The 16,804-nt window shown below is 43.1% G+C and overlaps 2 protein-coding genes across 7 annotated transcripts in view; both read left to right on the forward strand.

Annotated features, from left to right (window-relative positions):
* LOC119566833 (prosaposin) overlaps positions 1-16,281 on the forward strand; it is a 37,426-nt gene extending 21,145 nt beyond the window's left edge. For 2 of the 5 annotated variants that reach the window (XM_037905156.2, XM_037905155.2), the window contains exons 7-15: positions 29-85; positions 1,342-1,350; positions 4,296-4,412; positions 6,848-6,949; positions 7,242-7,425; positions 7,636-7,799; positions 11,459-11,539; positions 12,186-12,293; positions 12,990-16,281. In XM_037905156.2, the coding sequence (XP_037761084.1) occupies positions 29-85; positions 1,342-1,350; positions 4,296-4,412; positions 6,848-6,949; positions 7,242-7,425; positions 7,636-7,799; positions 11,459-11,539; positions 12,186-12,293; positions 12,990-13,025 (858 nt within the window). In that variant the 3' untranslated portion in view covers positions 13,026-16,281. The remainder of the gene's footprint in view (positions 1-28; positions 86-1,341; positions 1,351-4,295; positions 4,413-6,847; positions 6,950-7,241; positions 7,426-7,635; positions 7,800-11,458; positions 11,540-12,185; positions 12,294-12,989) is intronic. The other 3 variants (XM_043551007.1, XM_037905158.2, XM_037905157.2) reach the window with 2 other exon arrangements.
* A 70-nt stretch (positions 16,282-16,351) lies between these two features.
* Positions 16,352-16,804, forward strand: part of LOC102941244 (prosaposin) — a 48,278-nt gene continuing 47,825 nt past the window's right edge. For both annotated transcript variants that reach the window (XM_043551005.1, XM_043551006.1), the window contains exon 1: positions 16,352-16,439. In XM_043551005.1, coding sequence (XP_043406940.1) covers positions 16,352-16,439 — 88 coding nt within the window. The remainder of the gene's footprint in view (positions 16,440-16,804) is intronic.

Here is a 16,804-nt window from a genome sequence, read left to right on the forward strand (position 1 = left end):
TTTACTAGCCTGTATTTCTCTCCCACAGTGCAAGGACTACATCTCCCAGTATTCAGACTTGGCTATTCAAATGATGATGCACATGGTAAGAGCATATGACCTCAAACCTCCTCTTGGTATAACTTCTGTTTTGTGTAGCTTCCACTTACATTATTCTGGAGAATGTTAATACCCTAAGCCTGCTAAAGGTCATCAGGACTCCTCCAGGTTCATTTTGAAGTGCATAAACCTCATAGCTGATGTCTTGAGATCCTTAATCAAGTCAAGTCATATTAGTATACTTGGTGACTAAAGTCTCTGAATTCATTCTTTAGCTGTTTCCCCTATGTATCTGTCTCGGCCATTCTCAGGATACATAGACATCTTTGTTCTGGCAGACCTCAGAGTGCATGTAATAAGTGGCTTTTAAATCTTCCATTGTGTATACTCTTTTCTCCTCTATGCCAAAAATGCTTCTTACTGATACCAGAGCTGGTCCTTCCCAGTGGCCTGACTCGATAACAAAACCTGGTGGTTGGAATGGATGTGACACATCTACACAGTAGTAAGCATTGTGAGAAGAGTGGGGCTTCAGATAGCTGAAGTTCTAATGCATCTGAGATTGGGGTGTATGCAGTGGAGAAGAAATTTGTTGTTCCATTGATACGGGTATTGTGTACAAAAACACATGTTTGTTTGCAACAGCTTACATAGCACTTTACAAAGAGTGGTAAGCCTTATTATCTCTGATTTAAAAATAGAGGAACTGAGATACTGGGATGTGTCCACAGTGATACGTTCACTGGCAAAGTAGATCTCTAAATGGAGCCCGTGATTGACTTGAACACTTGTTCTAAGCAATAGACATGCTATCTCGCTTTAAATAACCTTACTTAAATTGTGTTCAGCGTGTCTCAACAGTATATATTGTGGGCCTCTTATTTTTTCAGTTTGTCAGTTAGAAGTGACTTTTAGGAGTTAAGGGCATGCACACTCTATGCAAGAAAGAAAATTAAAATGCTCATTCCAATTAGTTGGCTTCAAATTTTCAATTCAAAATTGGAACATGAATGCATTTAACATTCTGGTTTGCCCAGAGCAGTGTTTACATTTTGTCTGGATGTAGTCTTTCCCAGGGTGCTTTATAAATGTGATAGCTTGAAAAAGTCTAATGTGCTACAAGCTATTCTGGAGTGAGCAATTAACTAAATGAAGGGTCGTCCTTGCACCACCTACCTCATGCGTAGAGGTAGGGGCACTAGCAAGATTTTGTAAAAAACCATATACACTGCTCAACTGCTTTAATCAAACTGTTATGTCTTTCATTTCTTTTTTTTTTCTGTCTCCAATCTCTATCAACAGCAGGACCAGGTATGTGAGAAACTTGCCTATGGTGTTGCCTTGCTTTTCAGCTATAGGGCTGTAGTTCCTCTTGCTAATTAGTTGTATATGTGGTGTGACTGCAGTCAGCTTTGACAGATACAAGGGATGTTTGGGGGTGGAGTGAAAAAGAGAAGGGGGAGAGATCGCCAATGAATAGGTCATGGTTCCTGCTTCTGATATTAGCTCTTCATTAAGATTCCAACCTAATGGTGGAACCACCAGTGGAGTGGATTGCTTTTCCTGGGGTAGAGGTGAAGATGCAGGAAAATCTTGATGCTGCCTCTAATCAGTTTCTGGTTTCACTCTAGAGTCCTTGAGCTCTAAGATGAAGTCAGTGCTGTGACTGGCTTTCTTCTACAATAACCTTTATAGGTCAGGGCAATAGTTGAAGAGAGCCACAGTATGTGCATTGGGAAGAAGATACGGGGGGCCTTCATATTTCCACTCCTCCAGTGCCTTAGTTTCCTATTTAGAAAAGTCCTGGGGGAGACCTTGTGTCTGTCATGTTTCAACGAGAACATGTTGCATGTATGTGGTGATGCTGTAGCATTAATACTTTGAAACGCTGCTTATAGTGCATGAACCAGGGAACTCAACTAAAAGCAGTGCTGGGCTGACCTGAATCTGTGTAATCTGAAGTGGTGCTCTCTGTCTGAGGTATTGCTTCTACCCATGCATGGAAGTCTTATGGGCGAGGGGCATGATAAATAAAACTGTATGGCATTGAAGCAGTAAACCTGCCTTGTCTGAAGTTGTTTGACTTGTTAGAGGATAGAGATGGCAAAACACTTGATCTCCCTTTCTATTACTACTTGATAGTCAGACTGCCTGTGTAGCAGGGGGGAAGAGGGGCAGTCTGTGAGTGTGACCACATCTGCTTTTTCTGCTAGCCTATAGTGCTGATGAGTTTGCCAAAAACCTATTTGGAAACAAAACCCTCTCGCTTAGTACCGTATGTTGTTGTAAGTGCTCTGTTTTCACTGTGTTGGCATGAGGTATCCTATTTAAACAATTGTTCCCTGTTTCGCATGTCTGGCCTTAATCTTTTTTTAATAGTTAGTAGTACCACCTGTTTCAAAGGACTTCTAGTGACATCTGTGGGTGTCAAACAGGAAATTAGCTTATAAAAACCTCCCGTTCTAAAGGGGGAAAATATTTTGGACATGTTTCTAAACACTTATGGCATCAAAGTGCACTTACGGCTATGAGTGTTCGAGTACTGCAGGTTGTAGGGTCCTGGGTTCTACTAAAGTTTAGATAGCACTTTCTCTGACCCTTCTCTAGTCCTCTCTTAACCATACACAGGATGGAGCAAACAGTAGTAAACCTAACTTGGGAGAAGAGTGGGGCAGGAAGTGTCTTAGTTCAGAGAATAAACTAGTCTCTAAGAATTTCAGCCCAGATCATTATGGACATCGGCCTAAGAGGCCCCTCCATCCTTCTTCCCCTCATCTCATTGCTCCTTCTCCCAACCCTTCACAAACTCTTCTTTCTGGACTCCAGATATGTGGGAAATGCCCATGAAGGGTGTGGGTGGGAGAGAATGCAGTCCCTTTTACACAGTAAGCTCTCCAGTTCTGGTGTATATTAGTTCATTGCCTGTGGTGGGTAGAACTACAGATACAATAGCTCCAGTCTTGCTGACTTGTTCTCCACCAGTGGTGGTCTGAGCACGAAGATCACAGAATCAGCTAAACTATGTTCATTCACTTGGTTACGTCATGTAGGCGCAAGTGCTTAAGCGGGCAGCATCACTTTGAAATTTAGTCAGTGTAAAGAAAAAATGTTGTCCTTTATTGCTTTGTGAAGAATCGACACAAATGGGATGTTGGTAAGAGTTGTAAAATGCACAAAATAAACAGAAGAAATTCCCCGCCCCCCTAATCTTTGGTGTAGGAATATTAAGTGTCCACTATAACGTTTAGGTAGGGGAGTTGTTGGTGTACCCATCTGAATACCTGTGCTGCAGCAAGATCGGAGCCGATTGCTGTAATCCATTCACCATCATAGGGATTGCTGAGCTGGAATAGTTGCACTGTTGCAAAGAGCTGTAGCAGAATGCCTCTTGTACCACAGGGAGGGGCTCAATACCAGAACCTACATTTGCAGAGCCATGTTTGCCAATGATCAAGAGCTTTTGCTTCTATTTGGTTTGCTCCTTCCTCTTTATGATTTGATTAGTAACTTGGGTTTTATAGTATAATCTTGCAGATACTCAAAGCCTTATGTACAAATAACTGGTTTCTGCCTCGCTTTTTTGTTTTTTGCCTTTCTTGATAAATTAGAGAAGTATGGGCTACATTCCCTGCTATTGTAGGGATAGTATATTATAACTGCATAAAAGTGATCTTGTTGGAAGCATCTCTTCATGCCAACACTTTATTTACAGAATTAATCACATAACATGGCATCTAGTGAAAGTGACAGAATTTTACAGAAAATAGTTGATTTTCCTGGATGTCAATCAATATTGAGCTTCCCAGCATTTCTTGGATCTTGCACAAACTCCAGAGTCCAGATAAAATATGTCCTTCACTCAAACCTTCATAAGATTAATGGGGAAATAACAGAATATCCTCTCTACTGTGGTCACATTGGCTACTGAAGAAGATGCATGTCTTTTTAAGGGGTTAGGCATTTTCAAATGCCCAAGAAGCCCTAAATCCCCAGTAGTTTCAGATTAAAAATTACTAAACCTGATCTGTTTGTCCTGACTATAACAGTAATGGCCAAAACTTTCGTTTCCTTCCACAGTACTTGAATTTTGAGAACAATCTTCTTGCACTTTTAAAGCTCCTTTTGTTGTATTACTGGTTTTTCAATTCTGGCCTGTCTTTTTTTTCCCCCCTTTTATGGAGTCTGAGGTTAAATAGAATCTGTGTGGAATCTCTTAAATTCTCTCTTTAGCTGATGTGTCTGTCTCTCTCTCCCAGCAACCAAAGGATATCTGTGTCTTGGTTGGATTCTGTCCTTCCCTGAAATCTGTGCCCCTCCTGACTCTGGTGCCGGCAAAAGTGATGCATGAAGTGAAGATGGAGTCTGTGGAGGAGGTAAGATATGGCTTTCAACACCACCTGCTGATTTTTTTTTTTTTTTTTTTTTTTGTAAAAGGACTAAGGCTACTTGAGCTAGATGATGAAGTAAAGCTATATAGATGAATGCAGACTTTCAGATTTCCATTTCAGTGCACAGAATAACGCGTCTCCTAGCATATTAAACTATTAACCATCACTGGTTAGTGTGTTTAGTTTAAGAAGCTGCTTCCTTTTGGAGAGTTGCATTTTGGGGCAGGCACAGAACAAAGCTATGAGGAACCATTTTAATCTTCAGTCAAGTATGAATTGTAGTCCAGTACTAAACTATGGCCAGGACATCTTTCAGTTGCTCATAGCTCAAATTTTGAACAACCTTTTTTCAAGCATTACTAGAGGCACTAGGCCTTATTGAGGGCAAATCTTTGATAAAATTGAAGTTTAGCCTATGTTTGGTGTTGGATGCTTTTGATGTTTTTACCTTTTTTAAAAAGACCGTATTCATACATGTAACTCAGTCAGCTCAGTTTATATTTATTTTGTTCAAACTTTCTGAAAATCGGTTCCCCATCACATTTTGTCTGAGGTGAAGGATGAGAAACTTTAGCCCAAAAGAGAAGTCTTTTCAGATAGTTACAATGCACTGGAAATAGGCACTTTAAGAAGAATGTCTTTTACAGTAGACTCTCTCTGGTACAGGAAACTGGAGGATGCTTGTAGCTCAAATTGATTTGGTCCTGAAGATCCTAGTGAGCTCTGTAGCTTTTTAAAAATCAATGCAGATAATAGAATCCAAGTAATTGGAATGGGGAAAAATCACCTCAATCAGTGGTTCTCAAACTGTGGGTCAGGACCCCAAAGTGGGTCAGGACCGCATTTTAATGGGGTTGCCTGGACTGGCTTAGACTTGCTGAAGCCTGAGGTCCTCAGCTCTGGTTGGCAGGGCTCAGGTTATAGCCCTCCTGCCCATGCCTGCGCCACCCCCCCACACTGGAGCAGGGGGGCTCTGGCTTTGCCCCCCCTCCCTGAAGGGCAGCAGGGCTTGGATCGGCTCAGGCTCCCCCCCCCCCGGTAATGTAGTAGTAGTTTTGTTGTCAGAAGGGGGATCACAGTGCAATTAAGTTTGAGAACCCCATCACTAGATAGACATATATTCCCCTGCCTTTGCAAGTTTGTCCACTTCACATAAACTTTTCATCCATTGTTAAACTGGGCAAGAAATGACCATTCCAAGAGCCATTCCTTTCTTTTGAAGACCTTTTTGGGACTTACAAATAGACTTTACATTTCAGTTCACCCATGGCTTTGTCCATACTAGCTCCATCATATGCAACTCACTTTCTAGCAATTTACAGTGATGATTAGCGTTAACTTCCATTTGTAGTGATTTACTTTGTCAGCTCATGAGTCAACAGTGTGCCCTTGTTGCCAAGAAGGCTAACAGCATTTTGGGCTGTATAAGTAGGAGCATTGCCAGCAGATTGAGGGACGTGATCCTTCCTCTCTATTCGACACTGGTGAGGCCTCGTCTGGAGTACTATGTCCAGTTTTGGGCCCCACATTACAAGAAGGGTGTGGAAAAATTGGAAAGCGTCCAGTGGAGGGCAGCAAAAACGATTAGGGGCTGAAACACATGACTTGTGAGGAGAGTCTGAGGGAACTGGGATTATTTAGTCTGCAGAAGAGAATGAGGGGGGATTTGATAGCCGCTTTCAGCTACCTGAAAGGGGGTTCCAAAGAGGATGGATCTAGACCAGGGGTAGGCAACCTATGGCGCACATGCCAAAGGCAGCACACGAGCTGATTTTCAGTGGCACTCACACTGCCTGGGTCCTTGCCATCGGTCCAGGGGGCTCTGCATTTTAACTTTAAATGAAGCTTATTTAGTTTACATAATATATAACTAAACTATTGTATTAGACTTCTAGAAAGAGACCTTCTAAAAATGTTACAATGTATTACTGGCACACGAAACCTTAAATGAAAACAGCACACCACTTCTGAAAGGTTGCTGACCCTGATCTAGACTGTTCTCAGTGGTAGCAGATGACAGAACAAGGAGCAATGGTCTCAAGTTGCAGTGGGGGAGGTTTAGGTTGGATATTAGGAAAAACTTTCACTAGGAGGGTGGTGAAGCACTGGAATGCATTACCTAGGGAGGTGGTGGAATCTCCTTCCTTTGAGGTTTTTAAGGTCAGGCTTGACAAAGCCCTGGCTGGGATGATTTAGTTGGGGATTGGTCCTGCTTTGAGCAGGGCGCTGGACTAGATGACCTCCCGAGGTCCCTTCCAACCCTCATATTTTATGATTCTAAGGCTAATGTGGGAAGCAAGCTGTCATGCTGCACCTGAACAAATTTCGTATTTGGTGGGTGATGTTAGTCTTTTCTGGATCCATTTAACTTTAAAATATTGATACCATAATCATCTTTAATAAATATTGCCTTAACTCAGATGCAGAAAAACCTGGTGCAAGCGGAAACCATATCTGTCTGCGATATATGTGAGACAATGGTGAAAGAGGTGACCAACCTGCTGGAGAACAACAGGACAGAGGTGTGGTTTTGGTCCAAAGGACAACTCTTGTACTGTGACGTTTTGAAATAGAACTTGCTGGAATGATGCAGCTCCTTGCTTGGAGCATGTACCACTGCTGTGTTAGGGGTGGAGGGAGAGTTGATATGTGGTAACTTTGTATTTCCCTAATAGTACTCTCTGGGTTCCTCATGCTCCTGGAACAGTGAGATCTGTCCCCCTCCTAAGTGGGATCAAGGGCGTAAATGGGTACTAATGGGATTGATTCCATGCATTCTTCCTTCTCCTCATGTCTCCCACTCCCTCATTCCAGGAGGAAATAGTGTATGAAATGGAGAAGATCTGCTCTGTGTTCCCTCAAAGTATCAAAGACCAGTGTAAGGACTTTGTGGAAACCTATGGCAAAGCTGTCATTGATATGTTGTTGGAGGCAACTAGTCCCGAAACTGTATGCATCATGCTGAAATGCTGCACCAGCCGCAAGCCTTCTCATGAAGGTAAGCACTGGGTAACCAGTATTGAGTATAAAACACACACTTGTTTAATGTGTGATCAGATTCCCCTGTAGGGACTATTTACCTGGACTTTAATTGTTAGCCTCTTGGCTACTCTTTAGTCTAAGAACTGGACCAGCTGCAAGATAGAGGTTTTCAACATAATCACTCTAACAAAAAATGCTAATTGTCAGTCTCTCTATTTTTGATCAGTGAGAATTGCTCCGGAGCCGTTACAGGCTGGCGGCTTCTGTTACATGTGCAAGCTGGTTGTACGTTCCTTAGAGAAGCACCTGGAGACGAATGCTACAGGAGCTGAAATTGAGGCTGTACTTGAAAAAGTCTGTCACTTCCTACCAAAATCTATCCAGGAGGAGGTAAAGTACCTCATGCGGGGAGGGTAAATAGACATAAGTGGTGATTTAGCCATTATGAGGCTAGAAGATCTGAGGGCTAAAATCTATACCCTGTCACCTATCAGAGTGCTTTTTCTCTACCCTGATCCTTTACCCTTCAATAGATTATCCTTTCTAAAACCTAGCTGGGACCAAATACTTGTGCCCTGTGCCTGGATATTAACATCCAAGTCTTCACAGTGACTACTTCTGTGCTTGAGATGCCTCCATCTGTGGCAGGTGATATTTGAAATATTATGGAAGGGCTCATGGGCTGCTGACTACTTTGAAACTAGCCACAGTACAACTGAGACTCTGGAGTGAGTGTGTGTGGTTCTAAATTGCCCCAAATTGGCAGCCTGATCCTTGTTGGGATTTCTCTGATGTTTGGTTCAAAGGATATAAGCTTCCTTTTTGTTCATAGTAAACTGCAGGAGTGAGGAGGAAACTTGATCTCTGGCAGATCAGATGGCAGCACCTGCCTGTGCATGTGTGGCAGCCTGCCTTACAATCAGAAAGAGCAATACAAATGGGATAAATGTATAAAACCAACTTGCCTAGCAAAACAGTAGAAAGACAGAATTCACACATTGACTAGTATGAAAATACTGTCCATTGTCACGCTAAAGCAATTATTGATCAGTCAATTGCAGTAAGTATAATGGTCACAGTGAAGGAATTTGTCCCTTTTTCTGGACAGTAAAGGAGCTGGGTGGTTGTCTGCTGTCCCATCCTGAACTGAGCGCAGTTTAAAAATCCACCTTTTATATTGAGGCACAAGTTGCTGGATTGTTTCTCTATTAGCTTTCTTGGGAAACTTGTAATGACTATAGTTTGTGATGCCCCATATCTGAGGTGAGGGGTTGGAACAGATCACCTGTTAGACTGTTGCAGCCCTTTGGTACAGTTTAGGGGATTAAGAAAGTTGTCTGTAGTATACTGGCTCGTGAGTTAGCAAAAGGCAATGTGGTAGTACGCAGCTGAAGATATTCTGGTAAACCTTGATTGGGTGGCTGAAGAGTGGTAATGGGCTATAAAAACAAGGAGTCCGATGGCACCTTAAAGACTAACAGATTTATTTGGCCATAAGCTTTTGTGGGTAAAACCCCACTTCCAATGCATAGACCCTGTATTGGATTTAGACTGGTAACTCAACTAAAAGCAGTTATAAGTTGGAGTCACTGGACAGCCTGTAAAGTGAGCTGGTAATCAGCCCATGTCACAGTTGGCAATCTTGTTGGAATTCCTCAGCAGAAATCCTAGACTTAATGGTCATGGAGGCTGACTGTCTTCTCGCCTTTAAAGATAATATCCCCAGTAGAGGGGTATTGGAGCAGTGGAGTTTGCCCTGCTGCTGCCTGTGTTCAACCTGTTGAGTTTCCATTTCAGATACTGGCATAATCTCATCAGTTTCACTAAACTTCGCTTTTAAAAATGTTGAGTGGACATTTTTTCCTCTCCATAGTGCTGTGATTGTCCTTAGAGTACTTGTATGTACTCTGCCTCTCCTCCACCCCGCTCAGTTCTCTCATGCTTGTGATTGTATTCTAAGCTACTGCTCTTGAGTTTTGGCTTCAGTGGCAGGTCTGATTTGGTGCTCCTTCAAAATAACACAGATATCTAATGGCAAACACTATGATGGTAAAACTTATTGCCTCAGTGAATGATGTTTGGAGGAGGGGAAGGAGTGTCTTGTAAATTTTTTTCAATAAATCCCTTCACATATCACAATCTAAGACGACAAATGTTAGTGTAAAAAAAAAAAGAGGTTGGGGGTGGGGGAAGATTTTAAATTAGACCAAAAATAAAGGCCTGTTAATATAACACAAGGACTGTGTTAAAATCACAATTAATAAACAAAAATCAAGCAGAAATTAACACACTAACATTGGTAGACAGAATGCCAAAAGGATGGGCTAATCTGCACATCACTCCACATTTGGGTCCTAAAGAAAGATTTTGGGAGGAAAATTTGGCTACAGGTGCAAGCTTCACCATCCTGGTTGCCTCCACCACTGTCTCCTGGACCCCCGGCATTTGTTGCTCCAATCCCAAGAGGTGTCCTCCCCAGACCAGGTCAAAGTGAGGGACCAGATCACGTTGCTGCCTCCACCAACTGTGGCTGACTCATGAATGCCACCTGGGATGTGACACTTTTGGCTTTGTCTCAACTGCGCTGTTTTTTATCGACAGGTCAGCTTTCGTTGGCAAAACAGCGGAGGTGTACATGCTGAAATGCCGACGTAACTCCCCTGTTATGCCAACATCCTAAAACGACCTCAATGATAGGCATAGGGCTTATGTCTGTATAGTTAGGGCAATGCAGTGTCTGTGTAGACACAATGTTCCCTACATTGGCTGTTGGCTGTCATTCTTGTCAGTTCCACTGCTCACTGTGAAATTGACAAGAAAGCCGGGTGGCTAGAGTCCAGCAGCCCTCTGCTCCCAATGGGGAGCCCCAGGGTTGCTGGATCCCACCCCTAGAGGGGGATGTTGGTTGTCTTGTCAATTTTGTGGCTCTGGAAGAGCAGCCAAGCTCCTGGTAAGGAGCTGCCAGCAGAGCTGAGACCAGGCTCCCACACTGCCCCTCTTGAGTCAGTTGAAGCGCTCCTGGTGAGGACGCACACCACTGACCCATGGAGGGTAGAGTGCACATCAGCTACTGCAGTAATTAATGCAGTGGCTGTAAATAGGTCAACTTTTCTTTGTAATGTAGATGTAACCTTTTGTGTCTTTCCGCTGTCCCCATGTATCCTTTTCCTTTTCCCTGCCTTGTTTCTTCTGTTTCCTATCTCTCTCCTTTTTCCTTCTGTCTAATAAGTCTGGCTTTAGGCCTCTAAACAAAAAAGATAAAATGCAATGCCCCAAACAGCCTGATGCCGGTATGAGTTTGTCAGGTCTCAGGGTGACTGAAAAGACTGCTATATGTGTGTCTTTCAGCAGTGAGGCTGAAGGTTAACATCAGATACAAGCTGCATTTTCTTTGTTCTTTTCTCTCCCCTTTTGGCTTCGTCTTAAAGGGAGTGGATTGGACTTTAGTCAAGATGGGCTGGAGCTGTTGCTAATTTCTTCCCCTTTCCTCAAAAGGACAGTTATTGCCATCTTGTTCGACTATCGTTTAGAGCACTAAGTGGAGACTTCCTTCTGTAAACTCTCTCCAGCTGAAGGGAAAGGGAACAACCAGCAATGTTACAATAAAAGCCTTACTTAATACTTTGAATTTCAAATGCTTTAACCATTTTTCCTTCTTTTCGGTAACTTAAGTTATTTACCATGGTACTAAACAGGCTAAAGCAAGGGTTCTCAAACGGGGGGTTGAGGTTCTTACATTGCCGGGGGGGGGGGTGTTGTGAGCTGTCAGCCTCCACCCCAAACCCTGCTTTGCCTCCAGCAGTTGTAATGGTGGTGTATATAAAAAGTGCTTTTAATTGATAAGGGGTGGTCGTACTTAGAGGCTTGCTATGTGAAAGGGGTCACCAGTACAAAAGTTTGAGAACCATTGGGCTAAAGTCTCTATATATCAAACCCCAAATCTTGTTTAACACAACTGAAGGTTACAGTGACAGGGTCTTAACACCTTTAGCCCATGTATTCCATCTAAACTAATACAAAATGTCTCAATCACCTGTGTCTTGTTACAGTGTGTTCAGTTTGTGGACCAATATGAGCCGATGCTTCTGACAATCTTGACAGAGATAATGGACGCAACTTTTGTATGCACTGTAAGTAATGCATGCAGCGAACAAAATTTCTGTGTGGAATAAGCTCTTCAAGGCAGGGACTGGGCTGGAGCTTCATGTGTATGTACACAGTGCCGAGCGTGCACAGGCTCCGCTCTAATACACATAAGTATACAATCAGCAGAGTGCATTGGGCCTTGCAAGACTAGTTGTGTGGTCTTTGGCAAGGCTGAAGAAGAGCAGGGGGTTTACAGTATCTCTTTCCTGTGCATAAGTGAAATGATCAGATCTATATTTCCAAAATCTTAAGTACAAGAATTTTACCTTTAGTGACTGACTCAGACTCTCTCATGTGAGGTCTCCTGCTTCTGGTAGGATCTTGTGTATTAAGTCAAGAGACCAGAAAAGAGCATAGAAGCTGAAATTGTCTAATGTCTGAGACCTGGTGTCCTCTCAAGGGGTGTCTCAGAAGTCTGTTCATTCAGCTACAGACTGAATTGTCAGTAGCAGTCTGGCACTGCAGGTGTGGAAGCTCCTAGCACTGCCTCTGCTTTGGCTACATCTTCCAACCCCTGTTGGTAACAGTCATAGCTGTACAGGAGGGACTGAATCATGAGGGAGGAAGTGAGATCACTGAATGTAAATGGAAGACACCACTCACCTTTCTCTCCCCTCTTTCACTGCTCAGAAACTAGGAGTCTGTGTGTCGACTAAACAGCATCTCTTAGGGTCAGAAGAATGTGTGTGGGGCCCAGGCTACTGGTGTAAGAACATGGAGACTGCAGCTCAGTGCAATGTAAGTCATTACGGATTTCTCTTTAATAACCACTCTGAGGTGGTGCTGCAAAACTAATGCTCAAAGTTGAAGAGCTTTTGTTAGAACTCCTACAAATACTATGTGCTGGCTTCTGTAATGTCCTTCAAATCTTAAATTCCAGTTTCAGAAAGCAAACAAGTGGGTCCCATTAGACAAGGGTGTCCTGGGATTAATTATAGGCTCTTTCTTACCTGTTGTTGACTTACAGCAGGAATGTTTCCATCACCTTAATTTCCCACCCCCAACCCTTCATATGGTACAAAACAAACCTTGTATTTAGCCATGTATTCTTTTAGCCAAGGAGGATTTAACATGGCTCCTTAATGGATGAATTCAACTGGCAACAAAAACAGGTGGGAGGAATTGCAGTTAATTGGTGGGGGGAGTTTCCTCTGGCAGGGTGCAATCTCTAGGCCCTGATGAGAAAATGACAGATTTCAGCTGCTGATTCAGAGGCTTCTGATGTTTGAGTTCCTGTCCCCTCGTCTTTCCTTGTGAAGCCCCTCACAATGAATTTGATTCAATAAAAAGCCATCTTTGCCCACGGAGTCCTGGGGGTTGTGGAGAGGCCACAAGCTGTTCATGCAAGTGCACGTTGGTGGTGGTTTCACTTAAAGCTAGCAAGCTGTCTTTTGCCCTTCTACTACTACTACTACTCCTTTCTCTCTCTCCTAGGCTGTCGAGCACTGCAAACGTCACGTGTGGAACTAGAAGAAATCTTTAATTCTGAAAATGTGCAGGGTGTTTGTGTGTTTTAAATTGTGGGGTATGGTTGGCGGGAGAGCTGAATCTCCCTCCTCTCCTTGCCTTCTTAACTTCCCAATCCTGAAGTTCCTTTGTTGTCATTCTTTTATAGTAGTGCTGCAGAAGGTTCTGATCTGCAACATTGACATAACAGGCTATTTCTGATCATACAGTTTAGTTGATTTTACGCTAAAAGAATATGCATTATACTGTGGATTTTGACCAGTAGGGTGGAGTATTACAGTCCTGGAAGGAGTGGCATACAGTTCAAGTGAAATGAAGACACAAGCTTCTTGTGTCAATTCTGAAAAGGATCAGGATAGTGTCTAAACTTTAAATGTTTTTGTAGTCACTGGTTGGGAAGACCTCCCTATGCTCTCGAGTGCTCTGCATAAACATCTGGCAAGAATATGAAATTGTACAGTAATTGTAAAGTTAAATTTTTTCCTTGTGTAGTCTGCAGATGGTGTTAGGGTAAATAAGTCCACAAATCCCTTTGGAATTTTCAAAGCTTTATAGTTATGTAAAGAATATGCACCTAAAAAATATTTAGAGGGGGTGTGTGTGTAAGTAAGGTCTTTGTGTGGGATGGGGCAGCTTTTGTGTTGAGCTCATGGCCAAGGTTTAAAGATGTGATCCAGTGTAAATAGATCATTGATTTCAGTAGACTTGTGGCCTGGTCCAACCAAGTTGTGGGAGTGGGATGGGCCACATAGAAGGTTTTATGAAGTGAAAAGTTAGAAATCCCAGAGCATGCCTGGGCAGTGGGTTCTCCTTGGTCCTGGCCAGTGCTAAAGAGACTACCTGTGGGGAATTTCAAATATATCTTGTCTGTTGGGGGAGGGTTAATGTGAGACAACAAAAGCAAAGCTGTGTGCAATGAAAGTGAGCTCTAGCTAAAAATGTGTGAGGGAAGAAAAAGAGGAGGGATTGAGGTTAGGTCTCCACACACAAATGCCCTGTGGATGAGCAGTGCTCATGTTTGCTTCCTTGGATCCATGATGTGGGCCTTGGTGACCTAAGAAGCTTTCCTCATCTGCTGGGCATGGAGGTGAGCAGACACCTCTGGTTGAAGTCTGGAAATGGTAATGATCTGGGGCATTGTGGTGCCATCACTACCAAGAGGAGGACTTGCTGCCCTACTCAGGAGCGCGTACATGTCTGCCTCCTTTGTATCACCTCCATGCTGCCTGATGGTGAGGTGCTGGCCCCTGTGTGGGTGGAAAATCCAGACTGCAGGAGCTTGGAGCATCCTGGCCATTTCCTCTGGACCTCATTCTAGAGGATCCAGTCCAGAGTGTCCCACGCCACAGGCAATAGGCAAACATTTAAGGCACGGGTCATCCCACTCCCATTGAAAGACCCTAAACTAGTTTGCTGCTGCTGCTTTTCACCAGCCTCATAGCACCCATATCGAGGTACAAAATGGTCCCAGTAAGCTAAATCAGTGGATCTAGCACATTTTGGTCAAGGGAGTGTATGAAAGAGGGCAGTGATTAATCTAAAGGGTGGGAACAGAGTGGCGCAAGGTGTTTTATTTCAGAAGGGCACTGATCTTGTTTTGAGGTTCACCCAGACAGCTGGTGTTAAGATGGTACGTGCTTCAGTGATCCAGGACTCCAGAACAGCCATCAGGCTCCCTGGCTTTGCCCAGAGCTGCCACCCACTTTCATCCACCCCTCAATCTGTCAGCATCACCAGTGCTCCAGGAGAAACCCTGCAGGACACCCATTTATACAGAAGTGCTCTGCTTGTGGAAGGCACACTGAAAATAATAGCTGCTTGTACAAGAGATCTGTTTCTGGCAGCTGTGTTAGCCTGCAAGAGGGGGGGGGCGGGGGGGCGGAAATCTTGTGTTAATGCTGAGCCTATGCAGCAGACCACATCCCTGCCTGGATTCATGCAACACCAAGCCTGGATAATCTCATAGTACCATACTAGAGCAGTGGTTCTTTGCGCACCAAAGAAATGGGGTCCTTTCTATAGCCTGAGCATTAGAATAATGGAAAAGACATTTCAAGAATGTCAAGGTACATTAAACCCTAGCAAAATGTGGTAATACGTTCCTTTATTTGTAACCTTTCATGAGCATTTTTTCATATTCATTTCTTCAGAGCACATAAACCCAATGGCATACACTCCCTTAGCACGCAGTGAGGAGCAAACAGGCACAGAACACCTCAGCCTTCTGTCTTTCTAGAGACTAGAAAACTGTCAAACCATTGGCAAAATCCCACTTACATGGACATCGACTGGCTCCCCAAACTGGCTTTGTACCACACAACTAATTACCAGATTTGAGTGCATAGTTCTGAACAGAATTTGTTTTAAAAAAAGGAGAAAAAAAAAGCACCTAAAATAAACATTAAAAATGTCTGGAGAAGAGAATATGTACTGCTGAGCACATAACTCTCAAAGTAGGCATAGCTAGAACTTTGAAAATTCCAGTTTCCGCTTATTCAGAGAGCTGCCCATGATAGTCTGCTTCTCTGTCTGGGCACTCTTTTGGGGTGGGAGTGTGGAGTGGAGGGCAGTTTGAGCAGCACACTTCAGGAACAAGCAAACTAATGCTTTTGAGTTAACTTAAAACCACTCAGTTGCAGCTTTACTTTCTCTAGCTGTACATCCTAGTTGACTGAGATCAGTGATTTTATGTATTTTTGTTTGTATACAACTCTAGAAGTTCTTATTTAAAAAGAAGAAAAAAGGCTGTACAAATACTAAGCATTTGCAGTTTTTCTCCATGATTGCAGGTTTGTGCAGTGGCTTCTGTCTCATCGTGGGGGGGTCCTTACCCAGAACTGGGGGAGAGATGTTTTCAGGAAATAGTGCGTTCTCCTTAACAGTAGTATCTCTGCCCTAGAATTATAGGATGTGTGATACTGCAACCTTAAATCTTTTAAACTACATGGCATCCTTTTTATTGTGGCGGGGGGATAACATGTTAGTTTTCTATAGGTGACAAGGTTTTAATTGTCTTGCTTTTTTGGGGAAGCAAATGATTAACATAGTCGCATTTGGTGCAAGGTGAATTGGGAGCTGTTCTGTGTAGTGTTTCAATACTGGTGTTCAGAACTTTTACTTTTTCTTTCTCCTGTAGAACAATAGCATTGTCTTCCTCTAGACTAGAGGAGAAAAACATGCAGTTGCTTTCTGTAGAACATTGTCTTGATTTTGCACTAAAGCTTCTGTAATTAACAATAAAGACTTCCTGAAAACCTGACATTTTTGTGCTTTTTTGCTTTCCTAGTACATAGTAGTTCCTGAAATCTTTTACTGGCTTTGGTCTGTTGATGATCCAAACATTGTGCATGTTCCTCTGCTGGAAGTTCCCAGGAGGGCCTGAATTTAGAGATCAGATCTTCACATATGCCCCTAAGGGTAAGATGTCTTGCTAGAGCTCCCTTAGCATGTACTCCCCTTCATGCAATAGCTTCTCACAAAACTGCTGGAACATAGAACAGCATTGACTTTTTGATGGCGTTTCCATCCTTGTCAGAAGGAGGATACATATCGACCTATTTGAGTGGTCTCATGGTTTAGAGATCAAAGTTTTCTTGTGACTTTATGTGGAACACAAGGCCTGTGGGAATGGGAATTTATGCACTGTGAGTGGAGGAATTCAGTGTGGCTGGACTTTGTTTCAACTGATTACCTAATACCTTAGACCTTAAAGCCACTGAGTCTGGTTCTTTAGTAACTAAGCATCGTATACTTGGACAACAAAGGATTGAGAGCCATGCAAA

This window comes from Chelonia mydas, chromosome 7 (assembly GCF_015237465.2).
Source record: "Chelonia mydas isolate rCheMyd1 chromosome 7, rCheMyd1.pri.v2, whole genome shotgun sequence".
Classification (NCBI taxonomy): Eukaryota; Metazoa; Chordata; order Testudines; family Cheloniidae; genus Chelonia; species Chelonia mydas.